The sequence below is a fragment of the Leptosomus discolor genome, chromosome 15 (genome assembly GCF_034619465.1).
Source record: "Leptosomus discolor isolate bLepDis1 chromosome 15, bLepDis1.hap2, whole genome shotgun sequence".
NCBI classification, from domain to species: Eukaryota; Metazoa; Chordata; class Aves; order Leptosomiformes; family Leptosomidae; genus Leptosomus; species Leptosomus discolor.
This window is the reverse complement of record NC_141405.1, coordinates 19305169-19325542: the sequence shown is the minus strand read 5'-3', so window position 1 is coordinate 19325542 and position 20374 is coordinate 19305169. Positions and strand designations below refer to the sequence as shown.

The 20374-nt window shown below is 40.5% G+C and overlaps 1 protein-coding gene across 1 annotated transcript in view; it reads left to right on the top strand.

Moving 5' to 3' along the window:
- The window catches only part of GLP2R (glucagon like peptide 2 receptor), a 41798-nt gene that overhangs the window by 7899 nt on the left and 13525 nt on the right, over nt 1-20374 (top strand). Inside the window, exons 3-9 of the mRNA XM_086473778.1 lie at nt 5506-5610; nt 7496-7617; nt 10790-10896; nt 11139-11295; nt 12224-12383; nt 18326-18386; nt 19862-19931. Coding sequence (XP_086329904.1) covers nt 5506-5610; nt 7496-7617; nt 10790-10896; nt 11139-11295; nt 12224-12383; nt 18326-18386; nt 19862-19931 — 782 coding nt within the window. The remainder of the gene's footprint in view (nt 1-5505; nt 5611-7495; nt 7618-10789; nt 10897-11138; nt 11296-12223; nt 12384-18325; nt 18387-19861; nt 19932-20374) is intronic.

The following is a 20374-nucleotide window of genomic DNA, read 5'->3' as shown; positions in this document are numbered from 1 at the left end:
TAACTCTGGTTGAGTGCTCTAAGCTTTATGCTGTTTGGCAAAATGGACCTTATAATCTGTAATTGTCTCACTCATAAAAATATAAACGTCTCTCTTCAGGGAAGGATGATGCAGGCTTGATTGCAGTGGTTGGAGAAGTTCAAGAAGCAGCTGGGAGAGGTGATTGCAGTGATATTTAATATCTTTGTCAGCAACATGGACAGTGGCACTGAGTGCACTCTCAGTAAGTTGGCCGATGACACCAAGTTGTGTGCCAAGGTCGACACACTGGAGGGAAGGGAGGCCATCCAGAGGGACCTTGACAGGCTGGAGAGGTGGGCCCAGGCCAACCTCATGGAGTTTAACAAGGCCAAGTGCAAGGTCCTGCACCTGAGGTCGAGACAATCCCCAGCACAGATACAGGCTGGGCAATGAGTGGGTTGAGAGCAGCCCTGGGGAGAAGGACTTGGGCATGCTGGTGGATGATAGGATGAACATGAGCCAACAGTGTGCGCTCGCAGCCCAGAAAGCCAACTGTATCCTGGGCTGCATCAAGAGCAGTGTGGCCAGCAGGTCGAGGGAGGTGATTCTGCCCCTCTACTCTGCCCTCACGAGAACCCACCTGGAATACTGCATCCAGCTCTGGAGCCCCCAAGAAAAGAAAGACATGGAGCTGCTGGATGAGTCCAGAGGAGGGCTACCAAGATGGTCAGAGGGTTGGAACACCTTTCCTGCGAGGACAGGCTGAGAGAGTTGGGCTTGTTCAGCCTGCAGAGGAGAAGGCTCTGGGGAGACCTTATAGCAGCCTTCCAGTACCTGAAGGGGGCCTACAAGAAGACTGGGGAGGGACTTTTTCCCAGGGCCTGCGGTGACAGGATGAGGGGTAATGGTTGGAAGCTGGGAGAGGGCAGGTTTAGACTAGATACAAGGAAGAAGGTCTTCACCCTGAGGGTGGTGAGACACTGGAACAGGTTGCCTAAGGAAGTGGTGGATGCTCCATCCCTGGCAGCGTTCAAGCACAGGCTGGATGGAGCCTTGAGCAACGTGGTCTAGTGGGAGGTGTCCCTGCCATGGCAGGCGGGTTGGAACTAGATGATATTTGAGGTCCATTCCAACCCAAACCATTCTATGATTCTCTGTTTCTGTGAAATCAATCCAAAGCATTGGCCTGGGAATTTAAAACATCAGAAAAAGGAAAAAAAAAAGACTAAACTAAAACTAAACCAAAACACAACAAAAAGAAGTTTTCAAGCTGAAATTATGTCATATTGTGTTTTAAAGTTCCTTAATTTTTTCCAAAAATATTGAAATCTCTGACTTTCACAGGCCTTTGAAAAGCAAAAGGGAATATATACCCTGTGAGTCAAGGAAACTACTTTTAGTGATTGCATTCAATCACAGGCTTTCTCTTCTTTGAATTGAGTTAGCAGTTGCTGAAAATCATCAGTTCTTCTTGGGCATGGCAGCATGCTAACAGAATGAATCCTCATGTTCTCCAGCCTTCATCACTGATCTGCTCCAGAGGCAGCTGCAGCTCCTGGCAGCTGCAACAGCCTGAGCTAATTACCTTAGCTTACGCTGTGAAGCTGTAACAGCTGGGGAAACAAAGCAAAACCCCATTCTCATTTCTGACCCCCATCTGCACGAAGAATTTGGTTCAGCTTTCATAGTGTATATGATGCAGGAAAAGCCCACTCACTCTTCCTGAACTTTTAGGTGTGCTTAAAAGAAAAAAAGAAGCATGCCATCTACACAAAGGGGGCCAAACACCCATTGAGGGCTATCAGGACTTTGCTAGGGCATGCAGAGATGCAGTCAAAGCAAAGGCTCGTCTAGAACTGAAATTGTCCAAAGATGTCAAGAACAACAGCATACTTGAGCAGACACACGGAGAAGCTCATTACTAAACAGGACAAGGAAACTAGTCACTAATAAAGGAGGGCCCAGGAAAACCCAGACCCATTAGTCTTACTTCAGCCCTTGGGAAAGCAATGGAATGAGTCCTCCTAGAAACTGTCACTAACCAAATGAAACATGATCGGGAAAAGTCCACACACATTTACCAAAATGCCTAACCTGATCACCTCCTAAAACATCTGCTGTCCACATGGAGAGAGTAGTGGATGGTGTTTACCTGGTTTTCAGCAAACCATTTGACACTGCTTCCTACAGCCTTCTGGACAAGCTGGCAAGGTACAGATTGGACAGAGGATTGTGAGATGGGTAGCAAACTGGCTAACAGGCCACACTCAAACAGTGGTGAAAAATGATTTTGACTCTGGCTGGCAGCCAGTCAAAAGTGAGGTCTCCCAGGGATTGATACCAGGCCCCACGCTGCTCAACATCTTCATAAATTATCTGGGCACAATGGCATTGAAAGCACCCTCACCAAGTTTGCTGATGACGCCAAACTGGGTGGTGAGGTGGCCACGTCAGAAGGCAGAGCCATCTTACAGGAGACCTGGATAGGCTGGAAGACTGGGCTAGCAAGAACTGTGTGAAGTCTAACAAAGACATAACCAAAGAGCTCAGAACATGATAGGATCTCTCTGGTTGGGAAGCAGCCTTGCCGAAAGGGATCTGGGGGTCCTTGTAGACAGCTAGCTGAACATAAGTCAGCTGCCTCAGCAAAGCAAATCAGATCCTGGCCTTCACCCTCAGGGGCATTACTAGCAGAGATAATGATCACTCCACTCCCCTGAACACTTCTCAGGCTGCATGTGGAATGCTGCGTCCAGTTATGGTCCCCACAACTCAAGAAAGATGCAGACAGACTGGAGAGGGTCCAAAGGGTGGCCGTGGAGATGATCAAAGGGCTGGAGAACCTTCCCTATGAGGAAAGACTGAAGGAGCTAGGCCTTTTCACCCTGAGAACCGAAGGTGCAGGAGGGACTTCATCAAGGTTAAAGGTAGCTATGAAGAGCACGGGGGATCTCTCTTCACAAAGAGCCACATGGAGAGGACAAGGGGCAACGGGTACAAGTTGCACTGGCTGAGGTTTCTCCTTGATGTAAGAAAAACTTTTTTTACAGTGAGAATAATTTACAGTGAGAACTGCAACAACCTCCCCTGGGACATGGTAGAGTCCCCATGACTGGAGGTATTCAAGGTGCAATAGGACAGAGTGCCAGGTAATCTCATCTGGGCTCCCTTTCCCACGGAAGGTTGAATCAGATGATCTTCTGAGGTCACTTACAACCTGGGCTATTCTACAGCATTTCAGGAAAGCATGCTAACCACTGGGGCACTACTAGTGCTGAAGGAGATCTTATTCAAGTTGACCCACTATGTATCCAGCAGTGACAGCTGGGGGAAAACTGGAGTTCCAGGCCCAGTTCTCTGTGATGTTTATTTTTTCTGGGCAGGCACTGGATGAAAACATAAGTAATCTGGTGCGTGGGACTTGTGCCTCCCACTCTCTGGGGACATGGAGGTTCTGGATTCAGTTTCCACCAACTTACAAGAGGGTAATAAAGACTATACGAATAATGTCTGGGAATATTTTTCTGTCAATTACTATGCAAAAGGGGAAAACTATGAACAATGTTTAAAGCTAGTTCTGCCAGTATGCAATTCCATACTGAGAACTGGGAATCTGGCATTCCTCATAGTTTAGGGACTGGCATGGATAGTGCATCATTTAGAGGCAGGAAAACAAGGCAGTTAACTCTGTCAAAAATGTTATGCTTCTAGTACAACACAGTGTCACTTTGAGCACATAATGAAATGTCTGCCAGTAACGTGATGCATCTGGGCTGTGTCTCAGGACCCCCAAGATCCCAGGTAGGCAGATTTTGTATTTGTGTCCTTGGAAGCAAGGAATTAACTGTTCTGATTACCGTGCAGAATGCTACAAAGTAGAAGAGTCACTGTACCAAGAGCACATGCATGAAGGGTCAGGGTGTCACTCAGCTGAAGCATTCAGTTATCTAGTTCTTCATTGTCCACTTCATGCTAGTTTTTTATGTGATGGCAAAATAATATCTGCTGCTAGATGCTGACAATCTAATTACATGTTTTTTCTTATATGTTGTGTAAATCTTTATCTTACTTCAGGGTTTCGAAGGTGAATGACTAGAAGTCAGAAAAGTACTAATGAAGATATGCATTAGAAATATTAGGCAGTCTTTCTCAGAAAGAAAAGTGTATTTCTGACAGAGGGGTCATGAGAACAGCATGTATGGCCACTGTGATAAGAAAGACGAGTTACCCTTGCCTCCAATAAAATCCACCTTCTAGGAAGTCTGATCATCCCTAGGTGTGTTCTTTCTAGTAATAGGACACAAGTATCAAGAAAATTATGATCTCATTCCCAGAGTTTTGCTTTTTGTTGTCCTTTGTGAATCTGCTATGCTTCTACCTTTTTTCCCTTCTTCCTTTCCTTTCCTTTCCTTTCCTTTCCTTTCCTTTCCTTTCCTTTCCTTTCCTTTCCTTTCCTTTCCTTTCCTTTCCTTTCCTTTCCTTTCCTTTCCTTTCCTTTCCTTTCCTTTCCTTTCCTTTCCTTTCCTTTCCTTTCCTTTCCTTTCCTTTCCTTTCCTTTCCTTTCCTTTCCTTTCCTTTCCTTTCCTTTCCTTTCCTTTCCTTTCCTTTCCTTTCCTTTCCTTTCCTTTCCTTTCCTTTCCTTTCCTTTCCTTTCCTTTCCTTTCCTTTCCTTTCCTTTCCTTTCCTTTCCTTTCCTTTCCTTTCCTTTCCTTCCCTTCCCTTCCCTTCCCTTCCCTTCCCTTCCCTTCCCTTCCCTTCCCTTCCCTTCCCTGCCCTTCCCTGCCCTTCCCTGCCCTTCCCTGCCCTTTCCTTTCCTTTCCTGCCCTTCCCTTGCCCTTTCCTTTTTTCTCTCTTCTCTTCTTCTGTTTACTTTGCCTGTCATCTTACCCTAGAAGACAGAAACTAATCAAGAGACTAGTGCGGCCATTAATGGATTTTATTTTTTATTACTGTAACCTGATTGCACCATTTCAATTCTGCATTATCAAATGTTTCATCTTAAGCTTAAGTCCTGTGAGTGATGCGATACCTGTGAAGCTTAAAATTAAGTTAGTCTGAGATATTACCAGCTCCCTAACCTCTATTGCCCAAAGACTAAGAGGACCCACTATCTGAGAAGGTTGCAGTGATCTGAGCTGAGAACCAGAGTCACAGGAGTCATGAAGATGGAATACCTTCCATTTACCAGCAAGTCTGCAGTATGTACCAAAAGGCATGTACTAAAAACAGTGAATGAGAGCATGGATAGAATCTGTCTGTTACGTTTGGACAACAGAGGCCTCAAGATGATTTTGAGCAATACCCTTATCTCATGATGAAGCATGTAAAACCTGCTGCTGTTGTGCAGGTCCAGGGAAGAAAGATACCAGCCATTTCTGCACTGTGCACTGAGCATTGCACATTGAATGTGCAAAGTTTATCTCCTACCTCTTGTAAATACTTTGGAGTAGCTTGCAAGTTACCTGGAACACTATACAATGGTTTTCATGATTGTCCATTGTCTGAACAACTTTTTGTAAAACTTTTGTTTACTTCTCTCCCCAGGAATACATTGTAATGGGACATTTGATCAATTTGTTTGCTGGCCTTACTCACCCCCAGGAAATGTTTCTGTTCCTTGTCCTTCATATTTGCCATGGCTGGAAAATGGTAATGTGAAAGTAGTAACTTCTCTTTGAGTTTGTGCTTCGAATCCAGCTAAAGGACAGACGTGCTGTTCTCTCTTGTCCCAGTGTCCTTTGAAGTGTCTGAGGGCTTTCTTGCCTCACTCCTTTTCACCTCTTTTCTGAAATGAGGCACATGACTGTTATCAGTGTTTAATGATTTACTTTTTTCCTCCATCTGTGCTTGTTACAGCTCCATATTGTCTGCTATAAAACAGCGTTTCCAAAATTGTGTAACCATACTGCCAGGTCTTTATTGACAGTAATAGATTTTGGGGTTCAGCATCTAAGGTTCAAATTCTGCGGTTCCCACTGACCCCAGACATGAAGCTCTCTCCCAGAAAAACTGGAATAGCCAAACAAAGCAGCAGTCCAAGCAGTCAGCCCTTCAGTAGGACATACCGCACCACCTGCAAATAGTGTGGTGAAAAAACAAGCTTTCCAAGCAGCCTTTTCCTGAAGCTGATGGAGCAGGGAAGTGAAAAAGAATAACATCTGCAGAGGCAAAACTGTCTAAAAGCAAACAACATTCCCTTTCTCATAAAGAAGTGAAAGGACATTCTTACCACTGCAGGCTAGCATTTCTGAATCCTGCTTCACAGCCTTTCTTAGCTACATGTGGCTTTTTTATCTACCTTTCTAATATCACTTGGAAGGACCGGTTGTGTCTGAGTCCTTTAGTTTCTGGGAGACTACTACAGGGTACAGTAAGATGTGAAACATTGCATCAGGTTATGAAGCTTTTAATTGTGTTCACAGTGGTGAACACAGTGGGGCTGCTGTGTTACAGCATCATCCGGCATTCTCATCCACGCCACAGCACCTTAGAAGAGGCATTAGAAACATCGTAGCTGTCTGTCAGATTTTGTGGGACTGGGGTTAGGGTTGTTGCTTGTCATCCTCATTTCCATTGCTGGTCCCATTTCCAAGGCATAGCTGTGTCTGTTCTGGGACACAGATGGCTTGGGCCAGAAATGCTTGGAAACTTGAGGTAAATTTATTGTGGTTTGTCATCGTTGCCAAGCCTGAGTACTGAAAAATTAGGGTAGTCTAGAAATGAGATTTCTGATTACATTTCATAGATGCCTGCAGATTTTTTTCAGTGTCTAGTCTCCACATAGAGCTCCTGTTCCATCACAGCAGACTGCTCCCAAAGCAGTGCTCTCAGTTTCAGTTATCCTGAGCGAAATGAGATACTCTGGTTGTTGCTTCAACCCTTAAACACCTTCTGATTCAGAAATGAATGAAAAAGCTCAGGTCTGATTAGAAATAAAGGGAAGGCTGCTGTCGAGGACAACATCAAACAAACATCGACCAGGGTCCCCATATAATTCTTCTGATGTTATGGGCAAATTCTTAATTAGTATAAACTAGGACAATGCTGTGAAAGCCAAGAAAGCTTCACTGGTTCACATCACCTGCTGATAGGTCTCCAAAGTACATAAAAAAACACCAGCCACAGTGTTTCAGAGAAAGATCATTCCCTAATCAGACCATACTCTACCTGCTACAATTTTGACTACACAGCCTGGGCAATGTGCTATGCATTGATGTAACTTAGGAGCTTAATGAGGAAAGAGGAATAAAGTGAGATACAGTCTTTTATTTTGGATATAGTAACTATGTATTTTTTGTAAATACCAGGTACATTCTGGGAATATATTTCTGTTAGATTACATTCCTACTTTGTCCTATGTAACTATGAAAAATACATTGTCAAAGACAAAATAAAAGGGTTTTGGGTGGTTTTTTTTTTTGAGTGGGAGTGAGGTGGTGTCTGTTGCTATGGTGTAAGGGAGAAATCTTTAAAATATGTATGAAAGATGAAATCTTTATTTTGACCTTTCAGACTAAACTCTGTTTACTTTCAGGAAGTGTAGGAAATGTATACAGAGTCTGCTTGGATGAAGGGACTTGGCAAACAAAGGAAAACTCCACTGACATTTGGCGTGATAGTTCAGAATGTTCTGAGAAAAACCATTTTCAAAAAAATGTAAGTATGTTTTATATTATGGTTTAATACTTTAATCTTCCTAATCCCTTCTTAAGTAACTGAGAAAACATTTCTACTGAATACCTGCAAAAGATGTTCAGATTTCATTTAGATTACCAAATGGAAACCTGTTATTTTATTTAGCAGCAGAAGAGGAAGGATTAAGGAGGGGGATGCCTGCTTTAGATGCCACAAATGATTTTCTGTGCTGAATTTCTCCTAATGAAATTGAAAGGGGCTGCAACTGGACAAGCAAGTAACTTAAATTCGAAGCATCTTATCATCTGCCCCAAACTGCTGTAGTCTGCCAAGGCCGGGCAACTTCATTCCCTGCTGCTTCCCGAGCCTTTTAGTGTTTAATGAGCCGTTAAACGGTCCTTTCCAATTTAGCTAGACAGGGGCTGGGGAATTCATCTGAATGCAAATGCCAGCCGTCCCGCTCTGTCACGTCCTGCAGCCCAAGCGTTGGGCTTGCCGGCAGCAGGGAACGGCTCTCCCGGGCTGAGTAAAGAGCAAAGTAGGTACTCTTCCCTCGACACGGCTCAGCTCTTTGTGCTGAAGACAAAATGAAGATAGTTACTGCTCAGCTCGGGTTTGTGAAGCTGGGAATCACACTCCTGCTCTGTATCTGCAAAGCAGCCTGGCCCAGGCTCTCTGCGGGAAGGCAGTTTGCAGCCGGACAACCTCATGCCCCTCGGTGAGGTTTGGGGTAAAGGACAGTTCAAGCAGTGAAACAGGGACCTGATCATGGTGCCGACTTGCAAAGGACGCGGCAGAGCTTCAGATAACAGTAATAATGCAGCTTACTTGGTCTCAGCTTGTAACTTCTTTTGCCATAGTTCAGCTTAGCTGATGTCTACACTAAGTCTCTTAGGTAAGCACTGTTACTGTTGTCCCAAAAATCAGGGTTCTTTTACCGGGTGTGCAAAGACCCGAAAAACACACAGAATCGAGATATTTGTTTAATTCCAGTTCTGCATAGAAAAGGGTGCTGGGTTTTAACTCCACACAGCTAGCACCCTTTTTGAGAAATAAGCTGGGTCTTATATACAAAATAACAACAAAGAAGAAATTGCAGTAAGGTAAATGACGTCACTCCTAACTTTACATATGAAAGCAGACATTTAACATTCTCTTATCTCGAGACCTCTATTGTCTTGAGATTAGCTTGATGCCAGCAAGATCTGACACCCCGCTCCCCACTCATCAACTACACAAGCCCACCCAGTTTTGAAACCTGGAATGTTTGTTACTGTTAACCATTTCTTTCAACAACATTGCTGTTTATTTTTTACATTTTAGTACTTTATTGGATGAGCACTGTTACTTTTTATACCTTATTGAGTAACATTCTTGAGTACTTTATTAAACAGTATAAGTTTAGGATCCCCACGTACTACTAAGTTTTTAATAAATTTTTTATACAATGAGTACATGAACTTCCAAACTTACGATTTATTTATACAAGTGTGATAAATATTCGTAAGTACTGAGTTTTCCATGGTTTGTTAACCATTCTGGATTGCAAACTTGTGGGTGGAAGACACACTAATTCATTTTGTATGACAGCAAGACAATTTCTCAGAAAGCTTTAACCAGCTTTTCTACCAAAACTAAATGTTGTTTTGTACCTGTTTCTTGTATTTAGTGGAAAGACCCAAGATGTTAGAAATAACACAGAGCTAGTACCTGCACACATTACAGAATCACAGGAACACAGAATGGTAGGGGTTGGAAGGGACATCTCGAGACCATCTAGTCTAACCCCCCTGCTAAATCAAGGTCACCTAAATCAGGTAGTCCAGGACTTCATCCAGGCGGGTTTTGAATATCTCCAGAGAAGGAGACTCCACAACCTTCCTGGGCAACCTGTTCCACTGCTCTGCCACCCTCAAAGTAAAGAACTTTTTCCTCATATTTAGGCAGAACTTCCCATGTTCCAGCTTGTGCCCGTTGCCCCTTGTCCTGTCATTGGGCACCACTGAAAAGAGCTGGGCCCCATCCTCTTGACATCCGCCCTTCAGATATTTATAAGTGTTGATGAGATCTCCTCTCAGTCTTGGGAAGAAATCAGCTTGATTTCATTTGTTTTGGTGTTGCAAATTTTGCACAGCCAAGATGGTAACTCATGCTTTTTCTTATGTTCATGCCTGTTCGAGGGTTTTCATGGAGCAGAGTGACTAACGGCTGTGCCTTTAGGGGATCTCCAATGGGATGTCCTGCACCCGCACTGTTCTCCCTGGGCCCTTTCACCCTCTCCAAGAGATTTTACGAGCAGGCACAGCTCACATGTGCTATCCAGACAGTACTTACTAGCATAAATTTATTAGAGACTATTGGCAGGAAGACAGTGCTAAAATCTTGGGTGCTGAGCAGTAAGAAAATTCACAAAGAAAACATCAAAATCACTGAGGAAAAGACACAGGTTCCAAGATAATCTTTGCAGGCCAAATATGGATTATGAAAGTCACATATCCTGTATCTCTATGTCCCCTCTGCAGAGGAGATTTTCTTGAGCTAGAAAAGCCGTATGAAGAGATGAGATGTAGGCATAAGCAGCAAAATGTAAAAACTTAGCAATAAGAAATGTCAAATGAAGCAAAATCAAAAGAAAATGTGAGTGCCTCCATTCCTTCTCTGAGGTCTTATTTGTCAGTCAAAGACATTCTAGATGACTCTGATTTGATAATTTTGTTTTTTTTCTTTGAACTCATAGCAGAAGTCAGTCTATTTCAATGACTCTAGGCAGAGCTGACTCTCAATATTGTACAGACACAGCTGATCTGTAACTGTGTTCCCAGGTCACACACACAGTAAATGCATGTGTGTGTACAGGTTGAGTGAGTTGATCTCTGCAGTTATTAAATCACTAGGATCCATTTGGTGCCTGTAATCATGGCAACTATGAGCTGTAAATCAGACTATGGATGGTGTGTGTGCTGGAGCAATCTGGAAACCAGACGTGAGTGCCTTGGAATTTGAAAACAAACTAAGGCTGTCTACAAGTGTCACTGTCATGCAATGATTTCATGAGGCAGTGCAGTGAGCAAGCATCAGAGAACTCCCCTGGCTACCTTGCAACATAAAGAAGCTGGACTCAAATTTTCTGAGCTGTGTTCGTGTTCTGCCCATAGGCCGGCATGTATAATACTTTTTTCTTCTTTGTTCCTAGGAAGAAGAGCATAAATTACTTACCACATTACAGCTGTTGTACACTATAGGATATTGTTTTTCTCTTATCTCCCTTGTATTAGCTCTCCTTATACTTTCTTTACTCAGGTTAGTACAAATTTACATTCATTTTAAAAGTACAGACTCCAGTATGCACATTCTTCTTTTCATATGATGGAATTTATTGCTTAGCTTCCAATGTAAAGAACTTGTATTTTCCAAATAAGCATTATAAAAACAATTCCTAAGCAAAATCTATTGATGGCAACAATATGAGTACAACAGTATTATTTTTATTTCTGCAAATTAAATATATTCCAGAGGATTCACACTTTTTTCTTCTCCCACAGAAAACTTCACTGCACAAGAAACTACATCCACATGAATTTATTTGCCTCTTTTATCTTGCGTGCCACAGCAGTACTTATAAAAGACACTGTATACTACAATATTTACTCCAAAAGGCCAAATGATGAAACTGGATGGATATTATACCTCAGTCCTGAGGTAACTTGTTAGTTCATTTCTAATAGTAAATATGTGCTGTTAATGGCCATAACAGTTACAGTGTTGGAAGTACGCCATATGGCAGCAAGTTTTCCAGTGTTTGTTAGTTGAGCTTTGAATGCTGAAATTTTGCTGATAAAGCTTGCTGTAATCAAGAAAAAAATTGTAATTCAATAAATTGTAATGGATTGATTTTATATGAAGAGTTGTCTAGAAAGAACAAATTAATCAATAGTTACATTTAGAAACTTCCAATTAAGAAAAAACCCTTATATCTGTAGTTTTTAGGAAGAAATCTACACATTTATTTGGTACTTATGTAACACTATATTGATTCACTCTTGGTATGCATTGCACAATGCAATGCACACAAACCTTGCTTTTAAGACAATGTTATCAAACAATGTCTTTGCTGTGAAAAAACGCTGAGAGAAAAAAATAATTTAAAGACTACTAGAAAAATATTTTAATATTTTTACTCTTGTTTAGAAAGTGGAATAACAACATCTCTCATTTGCGACCACTGTCAATAAACCATACTTTCATGTTGTTGTATGAATGTAGCTTGCCCATGTCAACAAGCAAAATTACCTGCAAGATGTTAATTGTGACTACTATTTTAATAGCTCATCAGTAAAAATTCTGATACACAGATCATGACAAAGAACACCCAGCTGGTAGTTTCACTGTCTTTTCATACTTGTCACCTCCACTCAAACTCTCTGACAATCTAGAAGATTAAAAAAGTTGCACTCCCCTCCAGCCTCTCCCAAGCAGCAAGGAGAGTCTTGTGAGATATGTGACCAAACCATGGTTACGTCACAACCATGTGCTAATTTTAAAACAGTTTCTAAACTAACAAGAGAAAACAAGGATTTGTCAGAGCTTTTATATATTAACAACTATTCCCGGTCTCTCATTTCTGCAGATTGTAATCATTTGTAGGACTGCCCAGTTTTTCATGCATTACTTTGTTGGGGCAAATTATTTTTGGCTATTAGTAGAAGGAATTTATCTGCATACGTTATTGATAACTGTTGTACTCTCTGAAAGACGACTGCTACAGACATATATTGTGATAGGATGGGGTAAGTACACAACAATTTCCAAGTTCTTGATTCTGTGGTACTTTTTTGAGTCAGTGATGGGTACTTCGTAATGAAGAGAGAAAAAATCTGAACTCTTTTCAAACTATTTGTTTTGAAGGCAGTGATTGTCAATAAAGGTAAAAAAGCAATGACACATTCCTTGTGGTTCAGCTTGACTTGCAGATACAGGAAACGGGTGCATTGTTTCATAAGAAAACAGTAGCCTGGTGGATAGAACAAGAAGAAATTTGACAGTATTTGGCTGTATTTTCTGTCATCACTGAATATTATGGAATCAGTAACTTCATTTTCTTCCTTTGTAACTGAGCACGTACATTGCAAAGATGTCTAAGTTGTAGTGGTTTTCTTTTGTATGTTCACCTTCCCAGCTCACCCTAAAGTTTGCTTTAAGTTAGAGGACAATCTGAAACACTACATGATTCAGGTCTCACATTTAAGGCATTTTTCATGGAGTAAAGACAATATAAAGTTAGTTACAAGTGTTTGAACAATTTTGTGTAAATTATGTCAAGTAATCTGACAATTACGTTTGTTGCTTACTCAAAGAGCATAATTTATATCTTGACTGGAGAAAGAAGAAAATCAAAGTTTTCCAATTTCCAATAATCATCTAAAATCCCCCTGTACAACTTGCAGGCCTTTTAAGTTTTAAATGAAGTTAAAAAATGTACTCCTAGACAATATGTAGATTTATTGCAAGAGTTATTGATTCAAATCCAGTGGCCTGAGTTAAGGAGAAGGATAGGACAGATAGCCATAAGAACCTCTTTCTGTAAAACTTTTATAAATGTATGATTTTACAAGCTGGTTCACTATCACCATATCTATGTCTATTGAACTATATTGTCAAATGTAAAATTATGTATCCCAGACTGTGGGACTATAGTGTATAGCCCACTTAAAAAAAGGAAAAGTCATTTTTAGAAGGATTTTATTGTGGTGGACATTTATGTAGTTGTAAACAAATTATTCTGTATTTGCTGTTCTGTGCTGCTGCTAAAATTATCTACCAAGGACAAGGAGGAATGATTTTAAAGAGATGTGTAAACAGTTGCTGAAGCAAATGGCAGATAGACTGAAATTATAATCACTACATTTAATGCTACAACATTTACATGTTCAAAGGAAATTTTTGGTTATTGTTATCAATGCTGTAAGTCATGACATTCATTCATTCGGTTTTAGTTGCCTAAAAGTTGTACTAGACTCTCTCTGTAGCAACCCCAGGAAATGAAGATAGTTCGCTTTATTTCTCTTTGACATCTACCTTACCTCCTGAGTTTTGAAATGGAAATTTGATAGTATCTAAAAATTAGGTTACTGGACAAATTCCTAGACTTAAGTGAATTTCAGATAAGGCCATTTTTCATGCTTTCTAATATGACTGTTTATAATATATATGACAATTACGGTATAGGATAATGTAACCGTTGCTGTAGAAAAATGCCGACGCTTAAAGCAAGATTCGAAACAGGACTTCGGCATCTAAAATACCGCACAGGGGGAAACCTGAGCAAAAAAGTTTCAAAAGCATGATATAAAACCCTGTTGAAGTGCACAACTTAATTTAGGGCAAAAATATCTGGTCTGAAAGAATAAAGATCCATTAAAGAATCCAGAAACCTTAAGTCCCTATTAGAAATAGCTTGTGTTTACCACTACTGACAAGATTAAAAGATACCTGAATTTTTTCTCTTGCAGCATTTGAACAAGGTTTTTCAATATGCATGAGATAGTATTGTATATGTTCTTCTGAACGTGTTAGTACAACAGATTGCTTCACTTTGTGTATTTCACAATCTTGTTATCAGAGATCAATAGAGAGTACTCAGACCCAGTAATTTTGGCCATGTCACATTTAGTTTTGGAGTACTAAATTAGACAGCTACAAGTGAATGTAATACTCATCATTGACATTTGCCATTTTTTTTCCTTTTGTTAACAATAAGAAAAACTATGCTCTTTTCTTCTTGTTTTACAGTTTTAAACCCAAAATAAAATTTTATTTAGCTTCCTGTAACAATAGAAGAACTCTGACAGACTGTTCAGCACATGACACCTCTTAGTTCTTTAAAGAACAGATAAAAACTAACATGTCTCCAGAAGTCAAGAAATTCAGGTTGGTTTAGTCTAGGCTCATGAGAAACTGAGGAGTTGAGAGGCTCTGATGATAAATACAGACACTTCACTACTGATCAACATGACACTCTGAGCTAAGAGTACAGAACAAGGATTAAACTGTGCTGTTTGCAATGGGAATTGCAATTGCAATTTGAATGTTTTCAGAAATGTCAGTCCATGCTTACGAAGCAAGTGCTATAACCATGTGAAAGTTTCGTTTCTCAGGCTTAAAATGCAAAGGTTGATCTAGTGTTTAAATCAAAATTATTTCATTATGTAGCATAACCTGACATTTTGATGTCAATTCAGAAAAGAGTTTCAGAAAAAATCAGTGCTTTTAATTGAGGAAGCATGTACAATGGGGAAAGGCATGCTTTATATCATACTTGAAAAAAACAACTATTTTTTTCAAGTCTGAAACAGAAATACTGATCTTCAAGGTAAGTTGAAGTTTAACTTCATCAAGTTAACATAGCAAACAATATTATAGAAATTGCTACTTAATAACTGATGAAGAGATAAGGAAAGCTTAAACAAACAAATCATCAATCATTTGCAACACGGTACCTCAAAGTCAGTACTACTCAAATGCAGTTCTTCCAGGCTCAAAGGCAGATGTGACATTCCACATATGAAATCTTTTCTGAACAAATCCACTCCCACATTTAAGTTGAGAAGGACATGTACGTATATGCCAGTATATTACAGCTTGGATTTAATGACTAAATCTAGGTACATACTGTGACACCTGTGTGAAGGATAATATTTTGTCAGGACAAATACAAATCAGAAACTGGAGTATTCAAATACTGCATTTTGGTACCTGGATAGAAATCTGCTGATTAAAATTATCTCAGAAAATTGATCTTGTCCCAAAGCAAGTCTAGTTTCTCAGGGTAAAGATAAAAAAAGAAGATAAAATAAATTCCTATACCCTTCTCTATACAGTCAATGATGAGCCCTAAGTATTCTAGACCAACTTCCTTATGTTTACAGTGAAAATCAAGTGGTTATTAATATTAAAAAAGGAAAACTCTCATGGTTATGTAAGTATGAAGTCAAGCCCCATGTGATTAAAACAGAATTCTTAATTTTTTCGTCCTCATGCTGTCTCCCAACTGCTGTCACTCCTCTGCTCCCCTAGTATGATTTATGCTGTGTTCATTGAGTGCTCCGAGTGCGGTTTTCATATTAGACTTCCTGTGAGTTCTTAAAACCAGGTAGTGCTTAAAGCTTTAGTTTAGTCTTCCTGATGGAGGAGAGTATTTTATCTAACAAGGTTAAATTTAGGTAACTAATATTGAGACTCTCTCTAGAACCAAACAAAGAAGACAAGTACCTTTGAAGAGTGAATTATCTCAGTGTTTAAGAGAAGTGGGATATTACCTTAATGTTTTCATGCATCTCTAGATACAGTCACACTGGAACTTCTCTTTTTTCCTGCAGCATCCTTTTCTCTGTCCTTATCTGTATTCATCCACTGTGCTGCTGTGAAAATTATTTTTCAGGCTTGCAGTTCTGAACATGCTATCCCATTAACGGTATCCCTCTTTTTCCTCTTTTGCTTCTTCCTCATCAGACATTAACTATCCTTCACTTTCATGCTCACTCCCATCCTACCTCATCTATTAAAAGTTACTGTCAAAGCATAATGCCACACTTCACTGTCCATTGCCAAGCCTCTGAGCTTTCTCTTCTGCTGCACCTTACACTTTAGAGGGTCCTTCTCTATCATGCCTTGGTTTCTCTGTTCCATCTCGCATTCCTCTTTAAGGATCCCTTGTGCTATATTAATACGACTGTATTAGCATACAAGCTGACGACATATCAAGACCACTGTCTTTCATGCTGCTTAGTGTTGTCTCATAGAATCACAGAATCATAGAACAGTTTGGGTTGGAAGGGACCTCAAATATCATCTAGTTCCAACCCGCCTGCCATGGCTAGGACTCCCACTAGACCAGGTTGCTCAAGGCTCCATCCAACCTGGTCTTGAACACTGCCAGGGATGGAGCAGCCACTACTTCCTCAGACAACCTGTTCCAGTGTTCTCACCACCCTCAGGGTGAAGACCTTCTTCCTTATATCTAGCCTAAACCTGCCCTCTCCCAGCTTCCAAACATTACCCCTCATCCTGTCACCGCAGGCCCTGGGAAAAAGTCCCTCCCCAGCCTTCTTATAGGCCCCCTTCAGGTACTGGAAGGCTGCTATAAGGTCTCCCCAGAGCCTTCTCCTCTGCAGGCTGAACAAGCCCAACTCTCTCAGCCCGTCCTTACAGGAAAGGTGTTCCAACCCTCTGACCATCTTGGTAGCCCTCCTCTGGACTCATCCAACAGCTCCACATCTTTCTTTTCTTGGGGGCTCCAGAGCTGGATGCAGTATTCCAGGTGGGGTCTCATTGCTTCCTCACTCTTCCCACCTTTCTAAATCCATTGTTGCTTTGATCACCACCTCATTGGAATAGGGACTAATAATTTTATTCCTTGTTCAAACCGCAATAGGACAAGTCTGTCAAGAAATTTGCTCCCTACCGTAATATATAAATAATAATGATCCCCTATTGGTCCCCCTCCATTGTTGTCATGCCTGTATCATATTCACTGATTTCCTAAAGGCCTTTTCCCAATAATTAGCTTTATTTCTATTTACCAGAATTACTATTAAGACAGGACATCTGGTACCTCTCTTACAGACATCTGTAGTACTGCTGCTGCTGAGCCAGCAGGGACAAACCATGCTTACACCTACTGAGACACACTTCCTCAGCTACTGTCCAGGAACTGGACTTGATAACACCTTATCCTCCCATGTATCATCTTTCCCCACAGAACAACCTCATATTCCCCTGGACATGTTGCTCCCTTCCCAAGTGGTCCATGCCCTGATTGTTCCCTCAGACCCTCTTATTACATCAATGCCATCTCCCAACCAAGTGAGAAGCTTTCTAGCTCTTTTCCCATTTTACCCACTCAGAGGTCTATTATCTTAGAGAGTATTTTCCTTCAGGTCCTTTCCCTGTATTGCCACACTCCAGCTGTTCCCATGACCTTAGCTAGTACCCAAGAATCCTGAATAGATCCTGTTCCGGCCCCAGTGACCCACGTCTCTTTTTCTTTCTGCCACATCCACCAGAAAATTTGTGTGTTACTGGGCTGGGAATCCAGTTGAACATCTGCCTTTTGTAGCTCATGTGCCTTGTGCTTGTGATTGAAGCTTGTGCCTGCACTTTTGTGGACCACTGGAATAGTGTGCTAATCCTTTATTTCAGGCTTTTTTTTTCCATCTGCAGTCTATGATTTCCAGGATGGGGGAGCAACAATATGTCAATACCCCCAGGGTAATGGGGACTATAGATTATCTTTAAGGGGTGCAGGAAAGGTAAGCCATGAAAACAAGCCTTTGTCAGTGGTTTTAATTAACTAGACAGAGTTCCATGCCTCCAGTGAAAACTCTTTAAGGTTCAACAAATAAAAATGTTAACAATTGATGCCTTAGGTAGTCAGTGAGGCATCAAGTGCCAAATATTTTGAATTCTCAGAGTCAGGAATTTGGAAGGTTTGAACAGATCAGCAGTGTATGTGTGTATATATGTATATATGGATATATCAATCTGAAAACACAAGATTCAACTATATAATGAAATTTCAAATGGGGAAAGCCAGGATCAAGTTGATTTTTCTACCATTCTAAATAGAAGACTGAAAAGCATATGTCTTTGCACCACGTACTACTCTAACATATCTGTATTTTGTAGGAACAATTCTGCAAGCTTGGTTGTAATCAACTTCTTTTCTTTTCAGTTGTTCCTATTCTGTTTGTGGGCCCCTGGGGAATAAGCAGATCAAAACTGGAGAACACAGGGTAGGTTACCAAATAAAATGTGCCTTAAGACTACTGGTTTCCTGTTTGTTTAGTTTTTCTGGAAACTCTTGACACTAGTATTGACTACTAGATTGTATTAAGATTATACGGCAGCTATTAATACTTGTTACATTTTCTAGGTTCATTTTAGTACTTTTACATTAAACTAGTTATAGGAATTTCTCAGATTTACTTATGCATAAATCAAGTAGAATGAACATTCAAGGTTCCTGAAATTAAAACTGTTGCATCCCATGTTCACCCATTTACATGAAGCAAATTGTCAACACAAACGTCTTCACGGAAAGTAACTTGTTAGTAAAAAAAGAAGACCAGTGCTTTCCTTGGAGATCACCTACACTTTGAGTTTAATTAGTGTTCACTGCCATTTGGAAAAAAAAGTATTTCTAATGGAGAGTAATGACAAAAACTGATACTCACTAAAAGCTGATATTAATGTGTTCAGTATTCAGTGAATGAATCAATAAGAGTAACTTGCACTTTTAAGCATTAGTTTTCCAGTCTTCTGGTCTTCAGTGATGCTGTTAATGGCATCACATAAACTTTGGGGTTTATGTGTGATTATTTTTGTTCCCCTTTTTTATTCTAGTTTCCTAGAGAGTTTTGTTTGGAACACCAAATAGTTACTAAGCAACAACAACAGGAACGAAATCTCAATTACAGTCTCATAGAGGTAGACTGTAAATGGCAAGCCAAGATCCTCCAGTGTTCCATGCTAATTCAAAAGGACAAGGGGCAACAGGCGCAAGCTGGAACACAGGAAGTTCCGCTTGAACATGAGGAGGAACTTCTTTACTCTGAGGGTGGCAGAGCACTGGAACAGGCTGCCCAGAGAGGTTGTGGAGTCTCCTTCTCTGGAGATTTTCAAAAGCTGTCGGACGCGTTCCTGTGTGACCTGCTCTAGGCCAACCTGCTTTGGCTAGATGATCTCCAGAGGTCCCTGCCAAATCCTACCATTTTGTGGTTCTGTGTAATTAGCAAGAAGAAACATGTGCTTGGGACAAATTAGAAAGTTAGAGCAGGAGAAAAGAAAACAGCTTCAAAGAAAGAGTATGCATACTTTTTAGTAGGTCAAGAACCATGATCACAATTCATAGTTTGCCCATTTCTATTTTCAAGTTTCAGATAGATAAATTGGAGTAAGATGAATTCCATTATGAAGGTTTGTTGCCGTGTACAGTTGTGTACATCTGAAGACTGAGTTTGCTAGATAGTTCTGAAGTTTGCAGTCTAGGGAAACCTTTCTCAACATTCTGGTGGAAGGATCTTCAGAATAAATACAATTACAGGTGTTGGTTAGACTCTTCCTAGTTTTATTCCATTTCTCCTGAGTGCCACCTTAAAAAAAATTGAACTTTGTCAGCTTCCTTTTGAAATATATACATAGGTTATGTAAGCTTTCTGGTTTTTTTTTCTATGAAAATAATGTAATTACACTTTAAATTATTCTTCAGATGCTGGGGAACAAATGAACACATGGGAATCTGGTGGATCATCCGAGGACCAATGTTGTTTTCCATTGCAGTAAGAATTATTTAATCTGTTCCTAATATCACACAAGTGTGATTGTCTTTTATGACCCAATTCTTGGATTAGAAAAGAAGAGACAGAAAAAATTGTAAATGAATTTTTTTACTGTGGATGGACGGGCATAGCTTCCTTTCCGTGTATCTACAACAACAAGTGTTTCAGTGTCAACCTCTCAAAGCACTGCTGTTCATCTGTGCAGTGATTTCTGCACAGCTCCATCTACAGCAAAGATTTATATAGATGCCTTTTGCTTCTCATATTTTTTACTCCTCATGTTTTTACACTCATTTTCTCAGTAAGCAGGTTACTTAAGAGAGTGCTATCATGTGGTGAGCACCACTAGAAAGCTCCAAATTCTTTACAGAGAATGATTACAAGGATGCAGAGAAGTAGCAACAGAAACACTGATGGTCACGGGAAGAAAGCATTCACGTAAT